Below are 24,070 nucleotides of genomic sequence, written 5' to 3'. Positions count from 1 at the left end.
GTAACACTGGTTGGGGTCTTTGGGATGGCCTTTTCTTTGAAAGGTTGATTCGCCTATTTTCTTGCAGAGCTTCCACCTGTCCTCGCCCACCAGCAGCCCAGTGTACTGCCTCCGTTTCAGTACTACCCATCTGTATGCTGCGCTGGCGTCAGCCTTGCACGTCCTAGACTTCACAGCCCCATGAAGGGCACCACAGCTGCTTCTGGTCACCCCAACTCAGCAGAGTTGACACTTGGCTCAGGGAATCGCAGGGCAGGAAAGGTGAGAGTGGCCCCTAGGGCTTCTGAAGGGATTTTCTTGCCTGCCAGGAAGCTACAATGAAGAGTGCCCAAAGGGCCAGACTTTCTCAACCTTACCTGCCTATTAGTGGATATAAAGGCCGATTGTCCTTTACCCATTTTATTTTGTGCAAGTCAGAGTTTGTTTTATTAACTGTGTTCTTTTCTTTTCTTTTTTTTTTTTTCCTCTCCTGTGGATACAGCATTTGAGGGGCAAGTTGAGCTGGGATGCCCTATCAGCTGTGTGTGCTGGTCAGGTTGAGATCAGCCAGGCTCTGAGCCATGTGAAGCAAGTCTAGGCTGTGTGTGGGGTGGACTGATTTGGTGGAAGGGAAAGGTGTCTGGAGCGGGGCCCACCTTTCACCTGCGCTTGCTCTCTTGGCAGCTGCTTGTGTTGTCCTTTGCAGCCAAGAACAAGAACTGAGCTAAAAGGCAGAGCCAGCCCTGCTTTCAGTGTATGCCTCCCCAAGCTGGCCGTCAGGTCGGGTTGTGCACTTGGCAGGGCTGAACAGTTGCGTTTTGCTAAATAAAACTCTGAAGGGAAACAAAAGAGACTGTATATTTTGTTTCAAGTTCCAAAGGGGCTGCGACGTTACCCGCTGATTGCAGAGGCCTGGCTGGGTGGAAGAGAGTGGGCCTATTTTCAGATGCTGTCTACATGTTTAATAGATCTCTCTCCCTGGTTAGACCGTGTGATGCTCCTGTGTTGAAGGTAGCTCCTGGGATCTTGGATCTCATGTAAATTTTTTTTCAAACAAAATTCAAAAAGTAGGCTCTGCAACTTGCTTGCTGGCTGCATAATGAATCATCATACTGAAACTGCGCAAACACCAAGGCCTTGATGTGATTTGCTGGGGATCTTGTAAGCACATCCAAGTGGGCTGCTCCTCTTTGTGTCAGCATTCTGCACTTGAGCTGGGTCTCAGAACAACCATAGATTTCAGCATGCTCTGTGCTGTCTGGGTGAATGTGGATGTCTGTGGATGAATGTGCTGTGAGTGAAAGCAGCAGTGTCAGGGATCTGGTCCTCTTTGGGGAAGGAGGTGCATGAACCCTACTTGGCTGTGAGTTTTGGTATCTTGGATGGGTAAAGGAGAGGTTTGGTATCACAAACTGGGAGTACTTTTAGGGTGAAGCACCCAGCATGGGGCTTGTTAGAGCTTAATAGGTCATTTCCACTGTCAAGTGGCTGCTCTTCCCTTATGATACATAAAAATTGGACAAGGATGTTTGCTGGAGCTCCTGCCTGAGCAGGGAGAGAGTGGACCCAACCAGCTCCTCACCTTGATGTGAGACAGCAGCTCAGGGCGCAAAGTAATTTAAAAGCATGGCTTTGCTGCAGGATCACATTCTCACAAGGATCTTTCCAGCACAGCTCCCCATCAACAGTTCCTGATCTGTGCCTGTTCCTCTGCTGCTGCTTGTGCCTGTTTGTCGCCAGCTCCCTTCTAGCTATCATGATGCTACACGTTCTCCTTGTGTAAGCAGGAGAGTTAATGTCTGAGTGCCCCAAGCAATGATCTGCTACTTTAAAAAGATGCCGTGGCTGGAACAAACTTCCATCAGCTCAGAGCTGTAGGTCCCAAAGACTGCTAGTCCAAAATAATGATTCTGGGGGGTCCTCTGGGTTATTGGTAGTGCTGAGCTGTTGCTGAAAAGGTGGTGCTTTGCATCAGGGGTTGCTAAATACTGCTGCTATATTGCTTGGAGCACTTCAGGCTCTGCATGCAAAGACAGCTTTTTAGGTAAGCAATTGGGCATGAGATAGAGGGAGCTGGTAGGGCTTGGGAGTGGGAGAGGTCTGGTTTTTCTCAGGTCCTGGTGTGTTACGGGTCCTTTTAATGAAATTGGGAGGGAGGGATGGAAATATTAAATGTCTTTGGCACTGTCTCCAGGGAAAGGCTGTGAAGGAACCAGAGTAACTGTGGGGTGGGAGGAGTTTTTTATTGCACTGGGACTCAGGCAAGGCCCAGGGTAGGAATGAGTATGTCAGCTGAGCAGGTGAACAAGTGTCACTGATGCAGGAGACTCCTCCCATGTCAGGCCTGCCTGCAATGCTGCTGCTCCAGTCCTGCCATTTCTTTTCTGCAGCCCATGTCGGTGGGTCCTGTGCTTTTAGGTTCTTCCTGGCTAAAGCCTGGAGCAGAGCTGCAGCCCCATGGTGGTGCCATGTGGGTAGAAGGATGCACCCTCACATCTCAGGTGATGATGGGGAACAGGGAAGCTGCAGATGAGGCTGGTGCACTGGCTCTGATGAGCTGTGCCAGTCGGTGGTGCCTCTATTGTCTTGGGAGGACTATGCAGGTGGATCCTGGAGCCACCCAGCAGTGGGGCTCTAACTGGGGATGTTACCCAAGCTCTAAAGATTTTTTCTAGCGAAAACAGTCATCAAGGGAGCTATGCTAGGAAGCTGTGACCAGCTCACTTAAAAGTAGGGTTTCTTTGGGTAGGAGCTGTCCAAGTATGAACTGGGATGGAAGGACATGCAGAAATCCAAGCACATGGGTGGCTGATGCAGGGTAGAGACAGTAGCTGGTTGGAGGGTGAGCTGCTAAAGTGGCACTGCTGGGGTTGTCCCCGTACATGGGGTGCCGTCAGTGCCGTGAGGTTTGTGATGGGCCACATTTATGCCCTTACGGGAGGGTTGTGCTACTGCCACTCCTGAGCTGGCCGGTGGCCGCTCTCACCACTTTCCCCTCCATGCCATGCAAATGAAGGCAGCTGCATTTCGGTTTCTGCACTCTGCACAGATGCCTGCCTTCTGCACGTCATGTTGCGCATGGCTGGCAGGAAGGAAGCAGTTGGGTGTCTTCCTCTTCACCTTATTTCACAGACTGTGCCCGTTCAAGTCTGAGCATTGATGCTGTTTGCAGAGATACCAGGGTCGCCAGAGCATCCTTCTAACTGATGGAGGACCTTGCACAACAGCACAGGAGGGAGTTGCTTCCAAGCACATCCCAGGCAGGTAAGAGGTGCAAGGAGGGTGTTCTTGTTTTCCAGATGTTACTGCCTTCAGTGGTGGTGGCAGATGGAGGGAATTCCCAAGGGGAACTACCCAGCTTTCATCTTGCTCATGGAAGACAGGGAGAGGGCTCCTGTCTGTGGCTGCAGTATGCTTCCTTTGCATGCTGCAGCTTTCCACAATGCACGTAAGGATCGCACGTCAGCGTAAATCAGCAGGTCAGGCACTAAAGAGATCAACCGCTGCTGCCTCCCTGGGCCTACAAAGATTCCTCCAAACAGTTCTATTAACAACAGCACTAACTTTTATTAGAAAAGGCAAAATAAATACCATGAACTGTACCAGAGAGCTGCCCCACCACCTCTGCCTCTTAGCAGCCACTGCCTACTGGGTCTTGCAGTCGCCATCCCCATTGTTAGCTGCCTTTATCTTCTTCAGCTCCTTCTGCAGCTGCTCTTCTGCAGCCAGGATCTCCTTTGGTTTCTGGTACTGTAGGACAGAGAGAAATGCCCTTAGCACTCCTGTTCCGCCTCTGCTCCAAGCAGACAAACTAGTGCCAGGTGCTACCAGTGCAGCTGGGGCCCTCCTGCCAAGGGAGGCCTTTCTGTTAGCAGCTGCCTCCAAAGCCTGTTTGGAGAGGTGGTGCTATCAAGCTAGGGACAATTGCCAAGATCTGGAGTGTCTTTTACAGTACAAGTAAAACTTTCCAGTTGGGTGTGGAGTCCTGGCCCCCACCAACCCCTCTGGAATATCCTGGCAAGCTGTGTCATGCAGATTCCTGGTGTGCTTGCTGACTGTATGCTCGCACATGTTTTTTATATATATATATATATAAATATGCATTTTTTTAAAAAAAGGCAGACAGAGTTGCGGTTCCTCTGTCCTCCCCTCGGAGGCCCCTCGCCCAGCTGCAGTTCAGTGGTGGATGCAGGTGCTTTTTGGCAAGGGTTTGTCCGTAGCAAACAGAAGCTCAAAAGGGCTCAAGGTGCTCCTCTTGGCCTGTTTCCTCTGCACATGCATCTGCAGCTCTGCTGCAAGGTTCCCCTTGGAGAGGATGCTTTCTGGGTAGCTGACTTCTACATTGAAGAAGACGACAAGAGCTTGCTGCTCCAAAGCATCTCTGCCTCCGTCTGCTCCTTGCAACAAGTAGTAAGTACACCTTTGGTTAGTCTCTCACTTCCACCATGTGTCCTCTATGACACAAAGTAGCAGGTGATTTTTTTTTTAAGACTGAGAGACCTCTAAGTGCAGCAGGTCCTTGGACTCCTAACAATTGAGTTCTGAGGCAAGAGAAACTTGCTGTTACTGAGAGCGGAGGCTTGCTCAGGCCTGAGGGAGGGGATACATGGAAAACAGGGCATGACAGACACTCTTCCACCTGCAAGTCACCTTGAGCAGCAAGCAGGGCCCCTGCTGAAGCCCAGGCTGTCCTGGCTAGTGTCAGCATGCCTCGTGTAATCTGAAACTTCCACTGACTGTGTGACAGAGAAGGGGGCTCATCAGTGACCCTCAGCAGATCTCCCTGCTCTGCCTCATTTCCCCATGTGTAAGAACTTTAACTTCTTTGTGGACATAAAAAGAAGGGCAAAGTGCTGTTCTCTGTGGCTAAAACCTCACCGTGATGATCAGGGTGTTGTTGGCATGGGTAAAGCTCAGGGCAGCTGCATCCAAGGGCAGCTGGTATCGGTCCAGGTCAGGAATAGAGAACTTCTTGTAGTACCTACAAATGAGAGAGAAGACAGAAATAAGAAAAGTGGGGTTCCTATTCCCCCACTAGCAGTGCTGAGCTATGAAGAGCTGTTCTACAAGGTATAGATGAGGACAACAGACCTGTCAGGGTTGGCAGCAGGACCCTGCCATGTTGTGTGCCTACTGGTGCCCTGAGGCTGGCAGGAGCACTGAACAAAACCTCCAAATCAGAGCTGGCAAAGTCCTGAAGGGCTTTGGTGTGTGAGAGCAGCCTTGGTCCCTCCATCTTGCCCTTGAGTAATGCCAGATTACTCAGCCCTACCAAGAGGTCTTTGTCAAGAGGTGTCCCTTGTCTTTGTCCCTGTTCATGGCCTCTCATTCCCTCTAAGTACCAGCTCCCACTAACTCTTGTCAAAACAGCTGTCAAATCTCTTGTGCCCTGCAATTTATTTTCCTGAGTGATGCATTATTTTATGTCGCAGTCTGTCCTAAACCCGTCTTTTTGGCCTCTTGCTGTACTTCCTAGACAACTTCCTCCTTTGGTGGCACAGTGGTGCTCAGGCATGCCCCTGGGCACAGAGCTCCAGGTGTAGCTGCTCAGTCACCTCAGCTTCTGCTCAGCAGCTTCTCCATGCAGCCCCAATGGTGGCTCCTCTGCACTCCAAGCTCCCCTAGTTGTTCTTGCCCTGGTCTCTATCCCAGACCACCTCTCACATCCAAGCAGAGGACAGAAAGGTTTTTCCCAGATCCCCATCCAGCCTGTGTGTCTCCACTGACCAGACCTTGGGCTACGCTCAGTATGAAGGAAAGGGGATATGTCTCAGAACTGTAGGGCTTATAAGATGTCTAGGCAGCTAAAAGATTTCCTAAGACTTTGGGACCAGAACCTTGTAGACCTGCATCTGTGTTTGCCTGAGACTTGGCATGGCTTGCCCTGCATCTGCTGCTTCTTTCAGGGGCTGCACCAAATACACTAGTTGGTGGACCTGTGCCCACCTGGAAGCATGGCTGGGTTCTTAATCTCTTTCAGCACTCTCCTGACCAATCCTCTCCAAGGGATTGGCCTGTAGCTGGTACTGAGGTGCCCTGAGCAGAGTGGGAATAGGCAGCAGCTGCTGTCATGCCATGAGGGGTTCCTCTCTGTTCAGCTGGCTGCGTGTGAAGCTTGGCCTCTGTAGCTACCTCTGCCCAAATTGCAGTTTATTTTCCAAGCCACAGTGAAAACAGCTACAAAGGGCAAATGGCTCTCCTGGTGCAGTGGGAGGAATGTATGCAGCTTGTTACCGCAGGGCTCAAACCGTTCTGTGTTGTCACTGCTGTCGGTATTTGGAAAAGGTGGCAGACATGGATAATAAGGGAGATGTCAAAGGTTAAACAGCAGAGATTAGATGAACACAAAGACATGTTAAGGAAGTGTTAACTTCTTACCGATTAGACAAAAAAAAAAAAGCAGTACACAGAAAAAACCCACTGTTTCAAAGGGCCTTGGGAGTCATCAATGAAACAGCAGCATTCTGCTGCCCCAGGACTAAGGAGAAGGGGAGAAGAATGGCTTTGGCTGGCCTCAAACTAAAATCTGTGACAAGATCAAAGGAAACCAGATCTGCCTGGCCACCCCCTCCTCCTCCTAACATTACCACTGCCTCTTGCTACAATAATTGAATCAGGTTTGGCATTTGGGGAGGTGGCTTTCTGGGTTTGTTTTTAGAGTTTAGTTTAATGGATTTATTTTACAGCAAGAGGTTTTAAGCAAATCCCACTTGAGCAGCCCTTGCCGTGGCCAGAGGGAACGGGAGTGACTGGTGGAAGTGAAGAGCTCCTGTCTGGGCTGGGAAGGTAGCTGGTGGGCGGTTATCGCTGCTGAGGCAGGCAGATTCTCTGCCCTCGCCTCTCACCCCATGGCCAAGGGCAGTATTGCACTGTGAGCCTGGGTCCTGGCCCGAGTTCCACAGTGCATATGTGAAGTCACCTCTATTACTTTCCTACTGGAAACCCACTTTTTGTCAGCCGTAGGGAAAACTGCTACTGGTATGCTGAGAATTTAGAGCTGACTGCTCAGTAGTGACTTGGCAACCCATCCCATTGCTTGAGCCTCTGGCTGGCAGTCAGCACAGCTCTGTTGCTCAGAAGCAGCGTGGCTGACTTCCAAGGGCTGGAGAGGCTCCGAGGCTTCCTTTCTCTCCCGTAGTGATGTGCGATTTCTCTGTGGACTCCATGCCTTTGTTGCTATCTTGGAATTAGTTGCTGAGTGGTGCCTTGCCCTGGCCGAGACCCAGGAGAAATGATACAAGATATCCTGGAGCCTGTACTAAGTGTTCTGGTGCTGGAGTCTGTCCCTGCTCCCTACTGACAGCAAAATCGTTCTTGTCCCCTGTGAGGAGACTTTCAGCTTTAATTCTAAAAGCCCTTAACTTCCATATCATGAGCTGATGTCATGCCCTTCAACTCTCTCTGATGCAAGCCTATGAGTGTGTAGGTGTCAACTACTTGTAGGGGACTCTACTGTTTTCCTGAGAGTGGTACAAAAAATCCTGAAGTGAGGCAGAGCACGGGTGAAGCCTCAGTGGTACGTTGTAAGTGTGCAGCACCCACGCAGGCAAGGAAGGTCCCACGGGCACGCTACCGTTAGTAGGACTGGGAGGATCCCGAGGCGTTCGGCAGCCGAAGTGGGGCAGCTCTTTGCCAACAGCGCCACCTACAGCCAGCGACCAAGAGTGGCTTAAAGAGGCAGGGGGCACATAGGGAAACGCTGGGGTTGATTGATTTTACCCAGGAATCTGATCCTTCTCTGTTCTACAGCAATGTTGGAGAGGGAAGGCAAGCAGACAGCAGCCTCCCCAGCTTTCCATACTGGTATATTATCCCAGTTTGTAAATAGCTTTCACTTATCTTCCAATATCCTCCCTTGGGCTCCTAATACTTGCTCCTTGCTATCTCTTCGGAATACTACTGCTCATTCTGGCTTATCTCATGGAGGCTGTAAATGCTTTGGGGCACAAGTGTGTGCCACATACCATGAGAGATGCCATGTACTGACTCAGTAGAAGATGATGCTTAAAGGCCTTTTCTTTGTTTTCCTCCCATCATAATATTCTGCTGAAAGAAATTTGAGGTGTTTCCTTTCCAGGCTCAGTCTGCCTTTCTTGCTACCTCTAGATCATGTCATTGGCATTGTGACTACAGGGCAGGTTTATGCAGGGAGATCTGTCTGCCTGGATGCCCACAACTTTGCTGTACCTGTTGAATCCTGCAGCTCCGTGCATTCTGAGATAAAATGACTAGATCAAAGTATTATGTCAGAGAGAGAAGACGGGATGCTCTAGCTTCAAAAGGTCTGCAGGGCTCTTTATCTCTCTAAGAGAGTGACATGGGAAAGAGCAGTGCAAACACATGCTACTGGAACCATGAGATAAGTTTGCAAAGGCCAGCATAGACTTTGAGGGGCTTTACTATAACGTGTCTGAGGCAGCTGGGAGTGCAAACTGGACAGCAGAAGACACACAGCTGTGAGGTGGGGCACCTCAGCCCCTGCACACTAGGGATAGAAGGCAAAAGAGGACAACCCCCTGGTGTGATCACTAGCCTGCCCCCTGTGCCAGCCTACCCCAAGGGTCTGTCAGCACTGGCAGTGCTGTCCTTACTGACTTCTTGTTGGTGGTCCGGACAACACAGCAGCGCTGTTCCTGCTCCACGGAGACGCTGTAGACCTCCTTGGGGTAGGGCAGGTTACGGATCCGCCACTGGAAGCTGCTCAGGGTATCCTTCCTCACGAAGACAGGCTACAGCAAACAAGTACCTTTAGTAAGGCCCCTCCAGCTCTCTTCTGTCCTCCCTGTCCCCTTCCTCCTGTACTAGCTTGAGAAGCTCCAGGTGGGAGTAGCTGCTCTTTCACACTGGAGCATTAGGGAGTAACTCAAGAAACTGTCTGAGCAGCACTTTCCTAGCACTTTCACCCTGGGCATTGCCTGCCCTCCTTGTAGGAAGTTGAAATTGTTCAGCAAGGGAGTCTTGCAGTACAGGCTTACAGGGAAACCGGGCCCCTTCCTCACAGGCAACCAAATACTGAGTTCTGCCTATCCTAGGGACCTGCTGGATTCAGTCCTGGCTCTGCCCCAACTTGCTGTGCAGGGCTGCGCTTGTGTTTCAGGTCTGTAGAAAAGATGGTGAGAGACTAAACCATCTGCCCCCTAAGCTAGAGGGATGTGAAGATGAAACAGGATCTACCATGTTAAGGAGCAGCCTGCTATGCACTGCCTCTGTCAGCCTTCCATTGTCATTGCCCCGGCTTCCCATCCAATGCCTTGTCCTGGCACTGTCCTTCCTTTCAGCCTACTCTTTTTGGAAGCCAGATTAGTAGTTGGCCAACACAGCAGTGCAGTTTCTCTACTTAAGGAAACTATAAATCCCTTGAAGACTCCAAAAGAACCTAAGCTATGCCTTCTTTCTACCCAGCCCCACAGCTTTGGGATGATTGGTAGTAGAGTGCTGGGCAGGTTAAGGCTGTCTCTTGGGGCTGCAGATGACCTGCGATCTACCAACTACTGCTGTAACCACAAGACAAGGTAGTTTTAGGTGCAGTCGTGCCTGCAGTCGCTTACATACATTGGAGCTGCTTTCCTTTATGAGTTCTGATTCCAGTGCTTCCAGGAGCGGTGAGGCTGGCTCTCCTACTTCAACCTGCCACTTGCCGGAGCCCCCGAGTGTGTTCTTCTCTCGCCATTTTCTACCTGTGGAAGGGAGAAGAGTTTTCATTGTTCTGCCCTATAAGAACTCCTCCAGCAAATGACTGTCAAAGTTGCCCAGCACACTGGGATGATACAAAGATACATATCTTAATTCCAGTCATTTCCACTTTGGTGTGAGTGCATCTGTTAGCTGGCCTGTTCCTGAAGTCAGAAATACAGTACCGAGTGCCTCTCCGTTTGCTACTTAAGCCATTGTGGGGTTGCAACAGGTGCTGTGCCACAGCTGATGTGGCTTTTGACAAGAACTGTAACCGACACCTTGCTTGTCTGGTTGCAGAAGCTACCAAAAAGCGTGCTTCACCCTAGCATGTGCTACAGCCTCGGTGCCTGGCTATGCAAGATTGCAATCCCATTTAGTCCATCAGAGTCTGTTGTGACAGATGAGCTGTTTGGGAGAGATCCTGGGCTAAAGCAGGGTCTGCTACGCCATGGAAGTCAGAGAGCCCTGGGCCCAAACTGAACCATACTTCTGTCCCTACAAAATTCAGCTACAGGCATGCATATCTGCCAGAATATTTAACGGCGATTTCTTCCCAACCAGGCAAATCTCTCTCAGCACCGCTGTCCTGAGAGTGCAGACTTGCTGCTGTGCGTGCTGCCGTTCCGTCCCAACCCATGCCAGCTGAGAGCACCACTTACTCACTAACTGACTCGTCTTCATATCATACTCTTCCGCCATCTCCTTCCCATCCTCGAACAGGTAGTGGATCTTCCGCTTCCCTAGAGGCAAGGCAGGTGGTGAGGGTAAATAGGAATAACCCAACCCTGGGTGTATGGCTCTGTCCCGCTCCCTGGGGCCCTACGCTCTGGGCCGGGGCGCCGTCCCACCGTCTAGGGCCGTGTCCCCGCGCCCACGGCCCTGTGCCCTCGCCCGGGGCCCTGTCTCGGTGCAGGGCCGCCCCGGGAGCGCTCCTCCCCCTGCCCGCTCACCGCAGAGTCACCCCAAAACACGTCAGGGGCAAGGAGGGGGCTACCCCGTCCCACCGCCGCCGTTACCGTCCTGCACCAGCGCTGTCTTGCTGGCAGCCCGCAGCCTCTCCAGCCAGCTCGGCACCGCCATGGCCGGGCCCCGTCGCCACGGCAACACGGACACTTCCGGCCGCCACCCGGAAGCACTTCCCGGCGCCCCGGCCCGTAGGTGAGAGCGGCCCCGGGGCCCATTGCTCCCGGCTGTGGGGAGATCCCCGTGTGGCTTGGGGGTCCCTTCCCTCCTCGGGGCGGGGGTCGCGGGGGGCCTCCGGCTGCTCCCCCGCCGGCGTGGGGGGTCTCGGCCCTGCTGCCGCCCCCCGCCGGGCCGGGCCGGGCCGCCGCCATCTTCCTCCCCTGGGCCTGGGCGACCCCGGCCGTGGCCCCGCCGGGAGCTTCTGGGGGGCTGTTTGCTGCCCCCGAGGTTCTGGGTGCTGCTGGGCCTGGGGCGAGCCGGGTTGGTGGCACTGAAGCCTTCTCGGCCCGAGGACGCTGGCAAGGCAAACGTGGTACCTGGTACGAGTGTTTTGTCTTTGAAAAGTTAAAATACTATGTGGAAAAACGCTTTTCCAAGCCTTGAAAAGGACGTAAGCGCCGAGAGGTTGAGGGGTTGGTGAGGGTTTTTTTCTTTGTCTAATAGAAAGCATTACTGTTTTCAGAGGACCTTTTTGTTCAAAATGTCCTGAAAATGGACATGTTTCTGTGAAGCGGAGTTACAGAAATGTAGCAGGGTTTCCTCTCCCCTGAAACGGAGCTCTTCCTCACAGAAGCAAGGACTCGAGTCCAGCTGAGGGTTGTGTTTAATGCTTGGATGAGAAGGTGGCTACAGGGAGAAGATACAGACAGGTGGGAACATTTTCAGCTCCTCCAGGCGTAATGTAATAGGTTGGTCCTGGCTGGTGCGTGAGAAACCTCTAAGCAAAACACAAAGTGCCGTGCAGAGAAGAAACCGAGTTGGCGTTGACTTAATGCTGCCGTCGAGTGGAAGGAACTGTTGGGATGTGCAGTGATTCGAGCGCTTGTTTGGACTATGGAAAACCAAACTCCCTGGTAGCCTGGGCCAGTAGTTAAAGCTCCAAAATTCGCTTTTGCAAGGCTTGCGATGGTAAAGCTACAGATGTATTGAACTTGGCTTTTTAATAATTATTTTTATATATATATAATAAATATGTATTTTAAATAGGTAATTTTACTAATTTCCTATTTCTAACTGAAGCCAGGTTGTTGGTTTTCCTCCTGTGGCTATATGAAACACTTGGTGTCAATCAGCTGCTTTATCTCTTTTCATCGGTGACTGGATTTCAGCCCTGACAGGCGAGGCATTTCCCTCTTGGGAACGTGCTTAAGAAATATCTGGAAAATAAAGTTGCTTCTATTGGCTGGGCAGGAGGGAGCTTCAAAATGTGAAGTAGTTGAATGCTTTCTATTATGAGAACTCAGCTTTAGTGGTTTCTAAGATGTTCAAGCAGGATCATCTTAAGTGGCTTTGTGGTGGTTTCTAGCTTCGATTTTTCTGACCTCGGGGTGGTAATTCTTGTTTCCAGGTGCCTTCGTCAGGGTGAGCATTTTTGGAACACCATAACAACAATGCGACAACCAAAAAAACCCTCCAAACCAACAAAGACAGCAAAATGAGCAAATCTTAAGTTATGATTGTTTAACACTGTTCAAAGCAATTTCCCTCTTTCTTGTTGGTATTCAGCAATTGCAGCTGAACTTCCCACTAGGTCCATGGAGCCACGAGGGATTGTCAAAGCCTTTCCCAAGAGGAAGAAGGTGAGGCACGACCCAGGGAAAAGCGTCCCGCCGAAGATCCCAAAAGGGGAAGGAACAGAGATACCTGAGGGTAAGTCCTGCGTGCCCATGATGTGGAATATAATACTCTTACCCCAGCTTGTTAACTGGAGGTGCTGTTCCCCAAAAGGCTTTTTCTGGCCCCTGAGTGTGTTTTCTGCAGATACCTTGCTTTGGTATGTCCAGCTGGTGCCCCCCAGAGACTGCCTGCCACTGTTTGTGACATCAAGTCCTATGTGAGATATGTAGCCCTGTTGGTTTGGGACACTTTCACTTGTCACTTAGCTCCTGCCCGTGTGTTTTCCTCAGCAGAGTGGCTGGAACCAGTCACCATCTACGTGTTGCAAGCTGGCATTGGCCAAGCCAGGGTGGAGATCTTCCACAAGCAGATTGTCCAGAATGGGGGTGTTGTATGCAACCAGCTCTCCTCGGAGGTGACGCATGTCATTGTGGCTGAAGACATGGACTGTGATCGGGCCTTTCGGCTCCTTAAGTTAACCAAGCTACCTTCAGGGTTGCAGCTAGTGAAGGCATCCTGGCTAAGTGCTTGCATTAGAGACCAGAAGCTGCTAAGTACCGCTGGCTATGGTATCTCTATCCCTCACAGGTATGTAAATGCCACACTGTCATTCCTTCTTGCAGTACTTCTATCCTAAGCTGAACAGCACTAAAATTTGACCTCTGCTCAGGCTGTAACTCCTTGCTGCTCCTGTGGGTGCAACTCAGAGTCACTTTTCCCCATACAGAGCATGAAATTTAGTGACTTTGTGACCAGTTGCCATTCTGTGGGGTAGCAAAACATGGAATAGAGCCCAGAAGTGCTAACAGGCATCCTGTCATTTGCTACAGGTGCTAAAGTCATCTAGTCCTAATCCATCAGTGATAACAGGAGATTTCTTTTTAAAAACACTGAGCATTAAATGGCATTTCTCCCTTATTGCAGATGAAGAATAGAGAGTTTACAACTAGGTACAAGAGGAAACAAAGGATGGTGCAGCAGGCAGCCACAGGTTAGGATTAAAATGTTTTGGCAAACTTTTGAAGAAAGAGTCTAACAGTGAAATAGATAGGATTGAAAGTTTTAGGTCAGTGAGGTGGATGGCAACTGGGGAATTGAGCCAAAACCAGAGTAATTTGTGATCTGAAAGAGCATAATTTGTGTGGGTGGTTTGCTCCAGCCCAAAACATGTAGAAAGGTTTCTCAGTCAAACTTCTGAAGTCCTCCTCCTTCTATAGCATCTGATCTATGGCAGGTACCTGGAGGAGGGAGAACTGCAGAAAGAGCAGCAGCAGGTCCTGGGCAGTGAAGAGATCCAGCACCCAGCAGAGAAGGGAGCAGCAGAACCAAATACTGAAGCACAGGTGAAGGATTCATTGCAACGAGGCCTGGGCACCCTTGGACAGCAGCAGCTGGCTGAGGTGAGGCTTCCTGCACAGCCCCTTCTTGTGAACAGATCTTGCATGCTGCTTTCCCTGGCTAAGAGCATCCCTGCTGGGATACAATGACAGATTTTCTCAGCAAAGGGAAGGTATTTGAATGTTTCAGTGGGTTGGTGCTGGCAGACTCAGGCTGTGAACATGGTTACTGCTTCTCTTTGTTCCTCTTAGGTGTTAAAAGTAGAAACACCACCCCTTTAATTCCTGTCCCCATCAGAACATTTCCAGCTGAAGCAGTCCTGGTGCTCTGATCAGGCCAAGGCTCACCCTGGTGATCATGTTTCCCCTGCATCCTTTTGAGGAACGTTCCCTGGCTGAGAATATCTCCCTTTCAGGAAGCTGTCTTTGATACTTCATCCCATGTTCTTCCCTGAGCCATATTGACCCATTTTCCACTCCCTGGCAAGCACCTTGTTCAGACACGTGTGTAGTGGATCAGGTTGCCACTCAAACGATTGTGGTGGTGTGCTTAAAATATCTGTGTTAGGTTATTAGTGGCCTCTGCTGTGAATCAGCTTCTCCAACTTGCTGTTAGCTTTCTTTCTTTTCTGTGTATTTTTGCTCAAGTTTGCGGAATTGTTTTTGGGCATTGGCATCATTTAAAACTTATTTGTAGCAAAGTTACCCTGGACCTCTTAAAGCAGCGGCTTCCTCATAATTCTGACATCTATTTCCTAACACAGTCCCAAATTCTGTTTCACAAAACCCTGCAGTTACTTCCTAACTGGCAGCCTGCTGAAGGGCTCCTTTGTTTTAAGCTCTCTCTTGAATATGTGTAGGGGGGAATCTTTTCTCCTTATATTTACTATGCAGTGTGCTATAGGCAGAATTGGCAGCTTCTTAACCACATCACCTTTGCAGTTACCCCATCTTTTCTGTTTCTTGTAACTCTTAATTTAGTGGCAATCATTTTTAACAAGTCTCACAGTTAATGGGAGATGATCTTTTGTACTATTACAGATCCTGTGGTATCTGCCCTGCTTTCTGCTCACATTTACTTCCAGTGGTCAGACAGCTGCTGCAGTCTGAAGCTTTATTGCCTTTTTTTCTTTTTAAATCCCCTCAACAATGATATTTCCTGTTAGTCAGTGCACAAAACAATATTTGTAGCCATTTCAGTAAAATCCCTTGTCCCGAGCTTAGGACTATGTGAGTTTGAGGAGGAGAGGAGAATGCATGGGGGATATCCTGTAAAGATGGTACCAACAACTTTTGAGACCCAGCTACAACACTCAAGCTGAAACCTCAGCTTAGAAGTAGCCTTCATTTAAGCACAGAGTCTTTTCTAGCTTGGGTGGACGTTTTTAATCTGGGAGATGATGAGTGTGCCCGTGTTTCATACTGAACACGGGCTGCTCTGGGAGTTCTGCATTTGAATATAAACTCCTCGGAGGAAACTCTGTTACCAGTCAGACTGTAGCAACCACTTTGTGACTGGCCTCTGGCTGCGGTAGTTTTCTGCAAGGCAGCCTTTGCAAGCAGTGCCAGTTATTCACTGGCTGAACCCTGGGGCTGTTACCCCAGGCTGCCTACCTCCCTCTGAAGTGCTTGTATTGCCTCAGCTACTGGGCTTCAACTGCTGTCCTGGCACCTGTGCTGTGCTCCAGACAAACCGTGCACATCCCAGTCTCACCCAGCTCTAGCAATTCAGATGTTGTAGGATCCTGGAATGTCTTGGAAGCTAATGGGACTAGTTGGTTTTGCACATATGGTTGTGAAGGGTCTGTCAGCTTTGTTGGTGAAGCATAGAGAGTCAAGGGTTTATGTGCTGTTTCACCTGTGGGACACTGCTGGCCGAGAGGACCAGAATTGCATGCTCCAGCTGCAGAGTTGCTTGCATTATGGCTGGATAACATGCTCCTTGAACGCTTTTAAGGGGCTTACCAAGCAATCTGAACCCTCTGAGGCTTTTCTGCCCTTAGAGGGAACAGTGTCTTAAGGGAGTTGTGTTTCAATGGTTTCAAGGCGAATAAAACTGCTTTAGTCTATCAAATCCTCAGTCTGACCCAGTTTTCAGACTTGTAAAACCAGATTACAAAAGGAAAACATCCTGCCTCTTCTGCCTAGGTAGAGACTTCAGCTCTGCATCTCTGCAAAGGTCTCCAGATGTCCTTAGCCAGCAAAACCAGAGGTTGTAAGGATATGGCTCTGACTTAGCTAGGTTGATGCTTTGCAGAAACTCCTAACAGGACTTCTGTGCCACACGTAATGGCTCACTGACCCCAAACAGCCCTGTGCCATTCAGGGTTACTTCCACAGCCCAGAAGCTCTTGTATTTTCGTGGACTTCTGTGTTTATATGGGAGACCCCAGTGAGCAAAGCAGTCTACAAAGCCTCTGTGCAGCTTCCCACTTCGATCCTCTTTTGTTCGTTACCTGAAGCCAAGGCTCATTGTTTCTTAAGTCTACACAGAGGCATCCTAATGCTGAGGGTATCAGCAAATGTATACATTGGTTCTTTCTTCTGTCACTGAGGAATGTGGAGTCCTTTGTGTCATTCCTTCCTCCCCCTTTTCTCTTGCAGATAGCCATGGGGAAAATGGGGGGGGGGGGGGGGCAGTTTACTACCCTGTTAAGATTTTGTATCTGTAATGTGAAAACAGAGTTCAGTGCCTATCTCCTGTCATCTGCATCATGGGGTGGAAGGTGCAGAGTCTGAATGTGAGAGATGTGTCTATGCAGCCACCAGACCAGTGAAATGTTTCCCAGTGGGAGCAGGGAGATGGGATCTCCTGCAGTCAGGGATTTCAGCACCATCATACCATGCCACTGGCAGCAGTTGCTCACTTAACCAGTGTCTGTCTTCAGTTAGGTCTCAGGGGCTTGGCAGTAGGAGGTGCATGTGTGCTTGGATCACTGGTGGACAGCAATCTCTAGTCTCCTTTGCTTTGTGAGATGTGCATGTAGCTTCAGGGGGTGGGGGGCATATGTAGCTTCAAGGGGTGCATGTGTAGCCTGAGGCGTGAAGAGCTATGGTATTTATATAACCAATCAGTTCTAGAGACGGCAGTTTGAGCACTGTGTGCCCTGCGGGTTGGTTAGTGCTCTGACTTCCTACTCTCAGGAGCAGCCTGTGCCAAGGGGGACATAATGTGAGGTATGCACTTATTCTCACATGGCTTCTTTTCTACCTTTCCCTAAAGAAAGACTCTGATAATGAAGACAGTGAAGGAGAAGATGCTGGTGTCACCCAGGGAGACCTGGAAGCATTGATTTCTGGCCGCTACCCTGTGAAATCATCAGAGGAGACCAGTGACAGCTCTTCCGCAGTGGCCCAGCCTGCCAGCAAGTGGGTTTGTGCCCAGTCCTCCAACAGCAAGAAGGAGAATCACAACCAATGCATTACAGAGAAGCTCGAAGTGCTGGCAAAGGCCTACTCTGTCCAGGGGGACAAGTGGAGAGCTCTGGGCTACTCCAAAGCCATCAATGCACTTAAGAGCTACCACAAACCAGTCACCTCCTACCAGGTAAAACACCTTCCCAGGGTGGTGGAGCAGGGAGATAGACCCAGCACTCTAGCTCTAGTTATGAGCCAGATCCCTTCCTCTTTCTGTACATGCAATAGCTTATCTTCAGGCCTTGGGAATTCCTGCCCGTGTGGTGACTTTTTAATGGAAGTTGTGTAGCAAGTGCGAGTTGGGATTCGTTGGCCCTTTTTAGTGTTTTCAGAACAGCAAAAAAGTGGATTCCGAGCCTTTTAGGCCCAGCTCTGAGCACTCATGAGATAAATGCCTTCCCCCGGCACAATGCAGGGACATTTTCACCTTCCTCTTAAGCATCAGCAACTGGCCACCATTCAGGATAATGTATCAAACTAACTGGATCTGAGCCTTATTGACTGTGACAATCCAGCCATTCGGTATGTTAGTGTTTCAGGACTGTTCTGCACGCTTGTCCTTTTCCACTTGGCACTGAATCAATGTAGACTATGTAAGCCTGGGCTGGAATGGAGACCATCAGGCAGAACTAGTCCTGCCACTTATCAATCACTGATCAAATGGCTAACCAGGCTCCGAGTGGATAGCAGCTCCCCAACTTCTCTGTGATCTTCGCTTTTCCAGTAGTGGCTCTGTTTTCTTGCTAGGAAGCCTGTAAAATACCTGGGATTGGGAAGCGGATGGCAGAGAAGATCCTGGAGATCTTGGAGAGTGGGCATCTGCGCAAGCTGGATCACATCAGTGAGAGTGTGCCTGTGCTGGAATTGTTTTCCAACATCTGGGGAGCAGGCGTCAAGACAGCTCAGATGTGGTATCAGCAGGTAAGTTTAGTACCTTTCCCAAGAGGTTTTCAGACTAGGGTTTGAAGACTGCTGCTGAGTGTTGGAGAATTACTTGTACATTTAGTTTCCAATTGCCGATATCCACAGATGGGGTTTGATTCTGGTTTTATGGGAGGAGTTATGAGGCTGGGTCCCATTGTGGGTGTGTTTGGGGTGAATGGAGTGCACCTGGCTGAACATTTGAGTTTAGGTGAGGGTAGAGGACAAAGGGAGCGGGGCACACACTGCCTCTTTCATTAGTGTCACTGCTTCGAGCTCATCTTATACTGCTTGTGGCAGTGACACTGCTAAGAGCCAGGCTTGAACCAGAATATCTTGGCCATGAAAGTTCCTGATCCAGTTGCTGGCTTGTTAGCCTGGCTGGCTGCTGTAGCTGTCAGAGCAGCTATCCACCTTATCTGGAAGCTGTGAAAATGAGGCTGAATTAATTGTGCCAACAGGAGCAACCCAGCCCACTTGGTGGGTTCCTTCTTTAAAAAGAGTTTGTCTCCTGAGCACAGAGCTGATGAAGCCTGGTTTGCTGTAGCATTTGGTTTGCGACTGGATTCTTTGCTGTCTTAAAAATATAGTTGTGTTCGTGCTGTAGGCTTTCCCTCACTGGGATATTGTGGGTGTTGTTCCTTTATCTTGCATTATTTGTTTTTCTTCAAGCTGTAAGAACATAGTGCCTTAAGAACAGTAGCGTTCTGTCAGGTTAAGATTCAAAGTCATTGTGGGGTGGAGATTAGACGTGTGCGTGGGTAGTGGGATTGCCTAAATCCTTTCTTTTAGGAACCAGGCCCTAAGTGATCTCTACATGTGATCTCAGAAGCTGTGAGTGGCCTGAAATTGAGACAGGTTAAATACGGTCTCCCCAAATCTTGATTGAAAGTATTCGAAGAACAAAGTCTCAATAGGTGTTTGAATATCATCACATGGTCTGCACTAGGGTTTCCGGACACTGGATGATATTAGCACGAAGGCAACTCTCACCAGCCAGCAAGCTGTGGGGCTGAAGCACTACACGGATTTCCTGGAACGTATGCCTCGGGAGGAAGCTGCAGAAATAGAACAGACTGTGAGTAGCTTGTCCCTGGGCCCTCAAAGGGGAGTACCTGCTGGGACCTGACAGGAGGGTGCATGCTGTGGAAACGTCCCTCACTGTTGTAGCTGAGCTCTTCAGCTTCTCCTCTGAGCAGGGTCAGTGCTTGGGGGGACCCTTTTTGGGCCTGGGCCCACAAGGCACCTACTTAGCCCCTTAGGAAGGTTCAGTTTGAGCGTCTGGCAAGGAGGAGGGTGTGTTGGAAGTGTCAGTTCTAGACACTGCTTTGAAAAAGGCTGCATGTGGCATGGTGGGATGAGCAGGTTCCCAGCTCCTTTTTCCTGTCGCTAATCATCTCCGAGATGTGTGTTTTCAGCCAAGGCCCCTGAGCTGTCTCCTGGTGCTGCTTCTCCAGAAGAAGCTGTGAGCACCCTGTGATCTGGTTGGTAGTGGGGAAACAGAGCACAGATATCCTTGCTGGAAGCAAAGGGGAGCCAGGTTGCAGATGGGTGCTGCTTGCTCTAGTATGCCATGGCACTCCAGGATGATAGGGTGCTAAGCCAGTGTACCCTAATGTGAGCAGAGAGCTTGGGGGACACGCTGTCATGCTACCCCTGTGCTCTCTGATCACCATGGAAGCAGCAGCCAGCGTGACCCTGTCACTCGGCCACAGGGCCTGGCCACGAAGAATACACTTCTGCCAGGCTCCTGCTGGGGTGTCAGTCCCGTGTGCTGGATTAGTCATTTTGGTGGTGAGTGGTCCCTTTCCCAGGCAGTATGGGTCGAGGAGCTGGCTCTTGGGGGTGGGTCTATTGTTATCTTGATGAGATTACTGCACTCCCCTCCACACACACACACACCTCTGATCCAGGCCCAAGAGAGAGAATGAGGGATTAGTCACTGTCTGTGCTGCCTGTCACAGTGAGATCTGAGGAGCTTTCAGGCTCTTGGGTGGGGCTGGGAGTTTTCTAGAAATCTTCATTTAAAGCCAGAAGGGAGCAAAGGCACCAGAGGAGGGCTTGCTCAGCATGAGAAAGGCTTCTGGCTTCTTGGAGCACCTCTGGGGCAAAGGTTAATGGGTTTATCTCTTGCTAATGAAGGATGATCCCCAAGAGTGACAAGGGGCTGTGGGCATGGACACTGCCTTCCTGAACCCCAGCCTCTGTGATGGCCTCGTCACAGGGAATTGCTGAGCCCCTAATTATTTGCTGCCAGCAGGGTGATTGGCACAATCAGACCAAGGATACTTCATTCCTGTCCAAGGACTTGGGAGCCTTTCTTAAGCATTTAATAAATGAAGCCATCAGAATTAGCACTGTCTGCACAACACAGGGGCTGAGGTCCAGCCTGGAGGTGGCTGCATTAGGGGAAGTTGTGGTTATATGTGTCTGATTGCTGGCAGCAGCATGTTGGCAGCCATTTGGTATAAAATGCTGGGACATTTGTGTTTTTTTCGGGTCAGGAAGCTCAGCTGTCCTGCAAAGGCAGAGCTCCTGGCAGGAGTGGACTCCAAGGGACACTCACAGTTTTTCTGCTGTCTTGGGTCCTGCTGGGGAGACTCTCCGTAAGCCCATCTCTCCTTCTGAAACAGGACCTGTGACCATCCTGTGTTGAACTGATTCTTTTTGTGAGCAGAGCTGGTGAGCCTTGCCCTCTTGGCGCACAGGAGAGCTGGAAAACTTCTTCTGTCCTGCTGACTCAGAAATCAAAGGCTCTGAAAGGTTGTGCTGTACTTTGCTTTCTCGACATTGCTGCATCTTCCTGCTTGTCCCAACCCAGCTCCAGCCCAGTGCCCACAAGAGCTGATGGCTGATGGTAGCACCATGGTAGATCATTGTATTGTGTGGCAGTGGGCTAGGCATTTGCAGGACTGGGTGGAGGCCACCCCAGCTCGTGTGGCTCCTGACAGCAGGCCAGCCTCCTTGGTGAGGCAGTTTGCTATGCGTGTCGAGTATCTGCTCTGTGTAGAGACCCTGGAGATGCAGGACAGGCCACAAGCCAGGCACAGGGTCCTTTTCTGCCTCGATGGAAAGGGTATGAAGAGACTGGTCTTTGACTCCTCATCCCTCTTTCTCTTCTTGGAGGTCAGACAAGCTGCCCTGGCCCTGAAGCCTGGGCTCGTGTGTGTGGCGTGTGGCTCCTACCGTCGGGGGAAGCCCACCTGTGGAGACGTGGATGTGCTGGTCACTCACCCAGATGGACAGTCTCACCGTGGGGTGTTCAGCAAGCTGCTTGACAGCCTCCACAGGAGTGGTAAGAGGGCTGGGGGCTGGCACGTGGTGCTCGAAGCTGTTCTTAGCGTGGCCAGGCTGAGGAGGCAGTGCGGTGAATGGCATTCACTGAAGGGCAGGTGATTGCTTTTCCCAAGGACAGGACGTGTTGTAAGTTCCTAAGACTACTGCCCCTGGTCCTGGCCCTGCTCCAGTTGGCAGCTCCGTAGCCAGTTTTAAGGAGCATTACTGCAGCTCAGCATGGCTTCTCCGGTCTGTGGATGCTGTCAGAGCTGAGGCTGCATTGTCCTTGGGGTCCCACAGCACATTATGAGGCACCTCAGCTGCTGTCTGTCTGGACAGTGGGGAGTTCAGGGGGGTGGCGTCAGTCTCTACCATCCATCTCCCCTCTGCCTGTTCTCTCTCTCCAGGCTTCCTTACGGATGACCTGGTGAGTCAGGAGGACAATGGTGACCAGAAGAAGTACCTGGGGGTGTGCCGCCTCCCTGGGCCAGCGCAGCGTCACCGCCGACTTGACATCATCGTGGTGCCTTACAGTGAGTTTGCCTGTGCCCTGCTCTACTTCACCGGCTCGGCTCACTTCAACCGCTCCATGCGGGCCCTGGCCAAGACCAAGGGCATGAGCCTGTCAGAGCACGCCCTCAGCTCAGCTGTGGTGCGAGGCCCTGGAGGCGTCAAGGTGGCATCTGGTCATATTCTGCCCACTCCCACTGAGAAAGATGTCTTCATTCAGCTGGGGCTGCCTTACCGGGAGCCCTCAGAACGGGACTGGTGACACCCAGTTGTCACCCAGCACCCTGGGCCCGCTGCTGTACTGCTGTTCCGAAGGGTGCTGGTTTCCCCAATGCTGCTCTGTGGTGACTGCAGACTGGGGAACGTACCCCAGCAAACTGGGGATCCTTGCAAGCATGGGGCTGTGCTGGCAGAGCTGTGTGACTTCACCTAGCAGAGGCCATGGGCTGGAACGACGCTGGAAGTGCTGCCTGATGCTGCAGGCCACTCCTGGCTACCAGAAGGGCTCATTGCCCATCAGCTACTCCGGCCCTGCTCTCCCTGGGGAAGCTTCAGAAGGCTGGGCTGCAGAGCCTTGTGATCCAGCCCCTCCCAGTGCTTGGAAACAGGGGAAGTGGGATGCATCTTCCTCTGTGTCTGAGCACAGACACCCCAGAATCTCTGTCCTGAGCTATGCATGAAGGCAGCAGGCATCCAGCTTGGCCCTGGAACAGGCCTTCCCCCTTTCTCATTGCTGCTGGCAGCTGCTACTGTGAGAATCGTGAAGCGTCACCCTGTATTGCCACTGTGTCCTTCCTCTATCTGAGCTGACTTGTGACCTCTGGTGGGTCTCGCTGCACAGGGCCAGGCTGCTGCGACTGCCACCAGCTTCCCCTGGTGCCAGGTAAACCTTGAAAGAGGCGTAGGGACCTGAAGTGCTGTGCCTGCTGCCTCTCAGTGGCTCTTGTATGCCAAGGATCCTCCAGCGCAGAGAGCGGTGATCCCCTGCTCTGGCCCCAAGGGCTCCTTTCCTCTCGGTGCAGGAGAGGACCGGACCTCACAGCTGGGGCAGCTGTGCTCAGGAAGGGTTTGAATGAATGTAATGGCACTGAATGTAACCCAGCAGGGCTGGCTGGCTGTCCACGGGAGGCACAGGGGCAGAGAGAAACATGAGGAGATAGTTCTAATTTGAGCAAAGCAAAGATTTCCCACTTTGTTTCTGTGGAAGCCGTGGAGTCACCTGGTCTTTGATCAGAGAAAGTGTGTGTGTGTGTGTGTGTGTGCATGTACATGTGGCTGGCCCGGTCAGTTCCATGGGAGTGAATTTTATTTCTCAGGAAACCTCAGCTATTGTATATTCTGCAGATGAATTACCCAGAGACTTCCAGTGCTCTGTCTCTGACAGGTATGGCAGTGGTTTCTCCTGGCAGAGGTGATGCTCTGCAGCATCGACTGCCAGGGAACGCCGTGGTGGGTGTTTCTGTGCCAGGGCCCTGGGGCTCGCTCTGGCCATTCTCTGGACCTGGCCTGGCCTCCCACTCACTTGTCTTGTGGGGGACCAGGCCGCCTCCATTCTGCACTCTGCCGTGTCTTTGTTACTTGCAGTGACAAGATGCGTGTTTGCTGCTGGGGCAGGCACAGGGGCATTAAACCCGGCGGGTTTGCGTAGCTCCCTGCCGCACTGTCAGGCGTGGCTGCTGGGCACCAGCAGTGGGGCTGGGGTGTTTGCTGGGGAGGCCTTGGCTTGCGGAAGTGTCGTTTGTCAGCCCAGCCTTTCTGCTGAACACCTGATGGAAATTTATGTCTTCTGGCATGTCTCAGTGCTTCAAAATGTGAAGTATAATAAATTCCTTCTCTCTTTTTCCTTGGCATCTGTCATTTTGCTCTGTCCTGCAACTGTTGGGACTTTTCCCTCTGGCTGACGAGGAGCTCCTCCTGTGTCAGCCCATTTCCCTGTTTTCAGCACAGGCAGGAAGAAGGCTGTGGAGACCTTCCCGCTGTTGGATCACCACTTCTGGTTCTCAGGGCAGGGAGCTGCTGGCCACCATCCATCCATGGCAGAGCAGGACCTGGCTCTGTCCTGGCATCCAGCTGGCCCTGTGGCTGAGCTGGGGCTGGCCGTGCCCAGAGGAAGGAGCAATTCCCGTGCTCCGAGCCTTGGGCTGAGCTCTTGCTTC

General features: G+C 51.2%; 3 protein-coding genes across 12 annotated transcripts in view; 2 read left to right on the top strand and 1 right to left on the bottom strand.

Annotated features, from left to right (window-relative positions):
- The window catches only part of FBXW4 (F-box and WD repeat domain containing 4), a 62,372-nt gene extending 61,544 nt beyond the window's left edge, over positions 1-828 (top strand). For 3 of the 4 annotated variants that reach the window (XM_040605561.1, XM_040605560.1, XM_040605559.1), the window contains one exon: positions 68-828. In XM_040605561.1, the coding sequence (XP_040461495.1) occupies positions 68-184 (117 nt within the window). In that variant the 3' untranslated portion in view covers positions 185-828. The remainder of the gene's footprint in view (positions 1-67) is intronic. The other variant, XR_005829567.1, reaches the window with a different exon arrangement.
- POLL (DNA polymerase lambda) lies at positions 183-23,757 on the top strand. Of its 6 annotated transcripts, none has more exons than XM_040605558.1 (9): positions 183-261; positions 12,343-12,486; positions 12,744-13,041; positions 13,688-13,853; positions 17,014-17,337; positions 17,955-18,128; positions 19,078-19,206; positions 21,255-21,423; positions 21,812-23,757. In XM_040605558.1, exons 2-9 carry the CDS (start codon positions 12,372-12,374, stop codon positions 22,174-22,176), a joined length of 1,740 nt encoding a protein of 579 aa, XP_040461492.1. In that variant the 5' UTR covers positions 183-261; positions 12,343-12,371; the 3' UTR covers positions 22,177-23,757. The 6 variants fall into 6 exon arrangements, with proteins under 6 accessions (XP_040461492.1, XP_040461489.1, XP_040461486.1 ...); XM_040605555.1 differs by lacking the exon at positions 183-261 and adding an exon at positions 934-3,243 and having other exon boundaries at positions 12,747-13,041; XM_040605552.1 differs by lacking the exon at positions 183-261 and adding an exon at positions 934-3,243.
- DPCD (deleted in primary ciliary dyskinesia homolog (mouse)) lies at positions 3,527-10,791 on the bottom strand. 2 transcript variants are annotated; one of them, XM_040605562.1, is made up of 6 exons: positions 10,671-10,791; positions 10,314-10,394; positions 9,532-9,656; positions 8,575-8,708; positions 4,858-4,960; positions 3,527-3,729 (listed from the first exon to the last, which is right to left on the bottom strand). In XM_040605562.1, the coding sequence occupies exons 1-6, from the start codon at positions 10,732-10,734 to the stop codon at positions 3,625-3,627; spliced, it is 612 nt and encodes a 203-aa protein (XP_040461496.1). In that variant the 5' UTR covers positions 10,735-10,791; the 3' UTR covers positions 3,527-3,624. The 2 variants fall into 2 exon arrangements, with proteins under 2 accessions (XP_040461496.1, XP_040461497.1); XM_040605563.1 differs by having other exon boundaries at positions 3,616-3,729; positions 8,534-8,708.
- Positions 23,758-24,070: the final 313 nt, after the last annotated feature.

This window comes from Falco naumanni, chromosome 9, assembly GCF_017639655.2.
Source record: "Falco naumanni isolate bFalNau1 chromosome 9, bFalNau1.pat, whole genome shotgun sequence".
Classification (NCBI taxonomy): Eukaryota; Metazoa; Chordata; class Aves; order Falconiformes; family Falconidae; genus Falco; species Falco naumanni.
The sequence above is the reverse complement of the archived record's forward strand: the minus strand, read 5'-3'. Positions and strand labels throughout refer to the sequence as shown.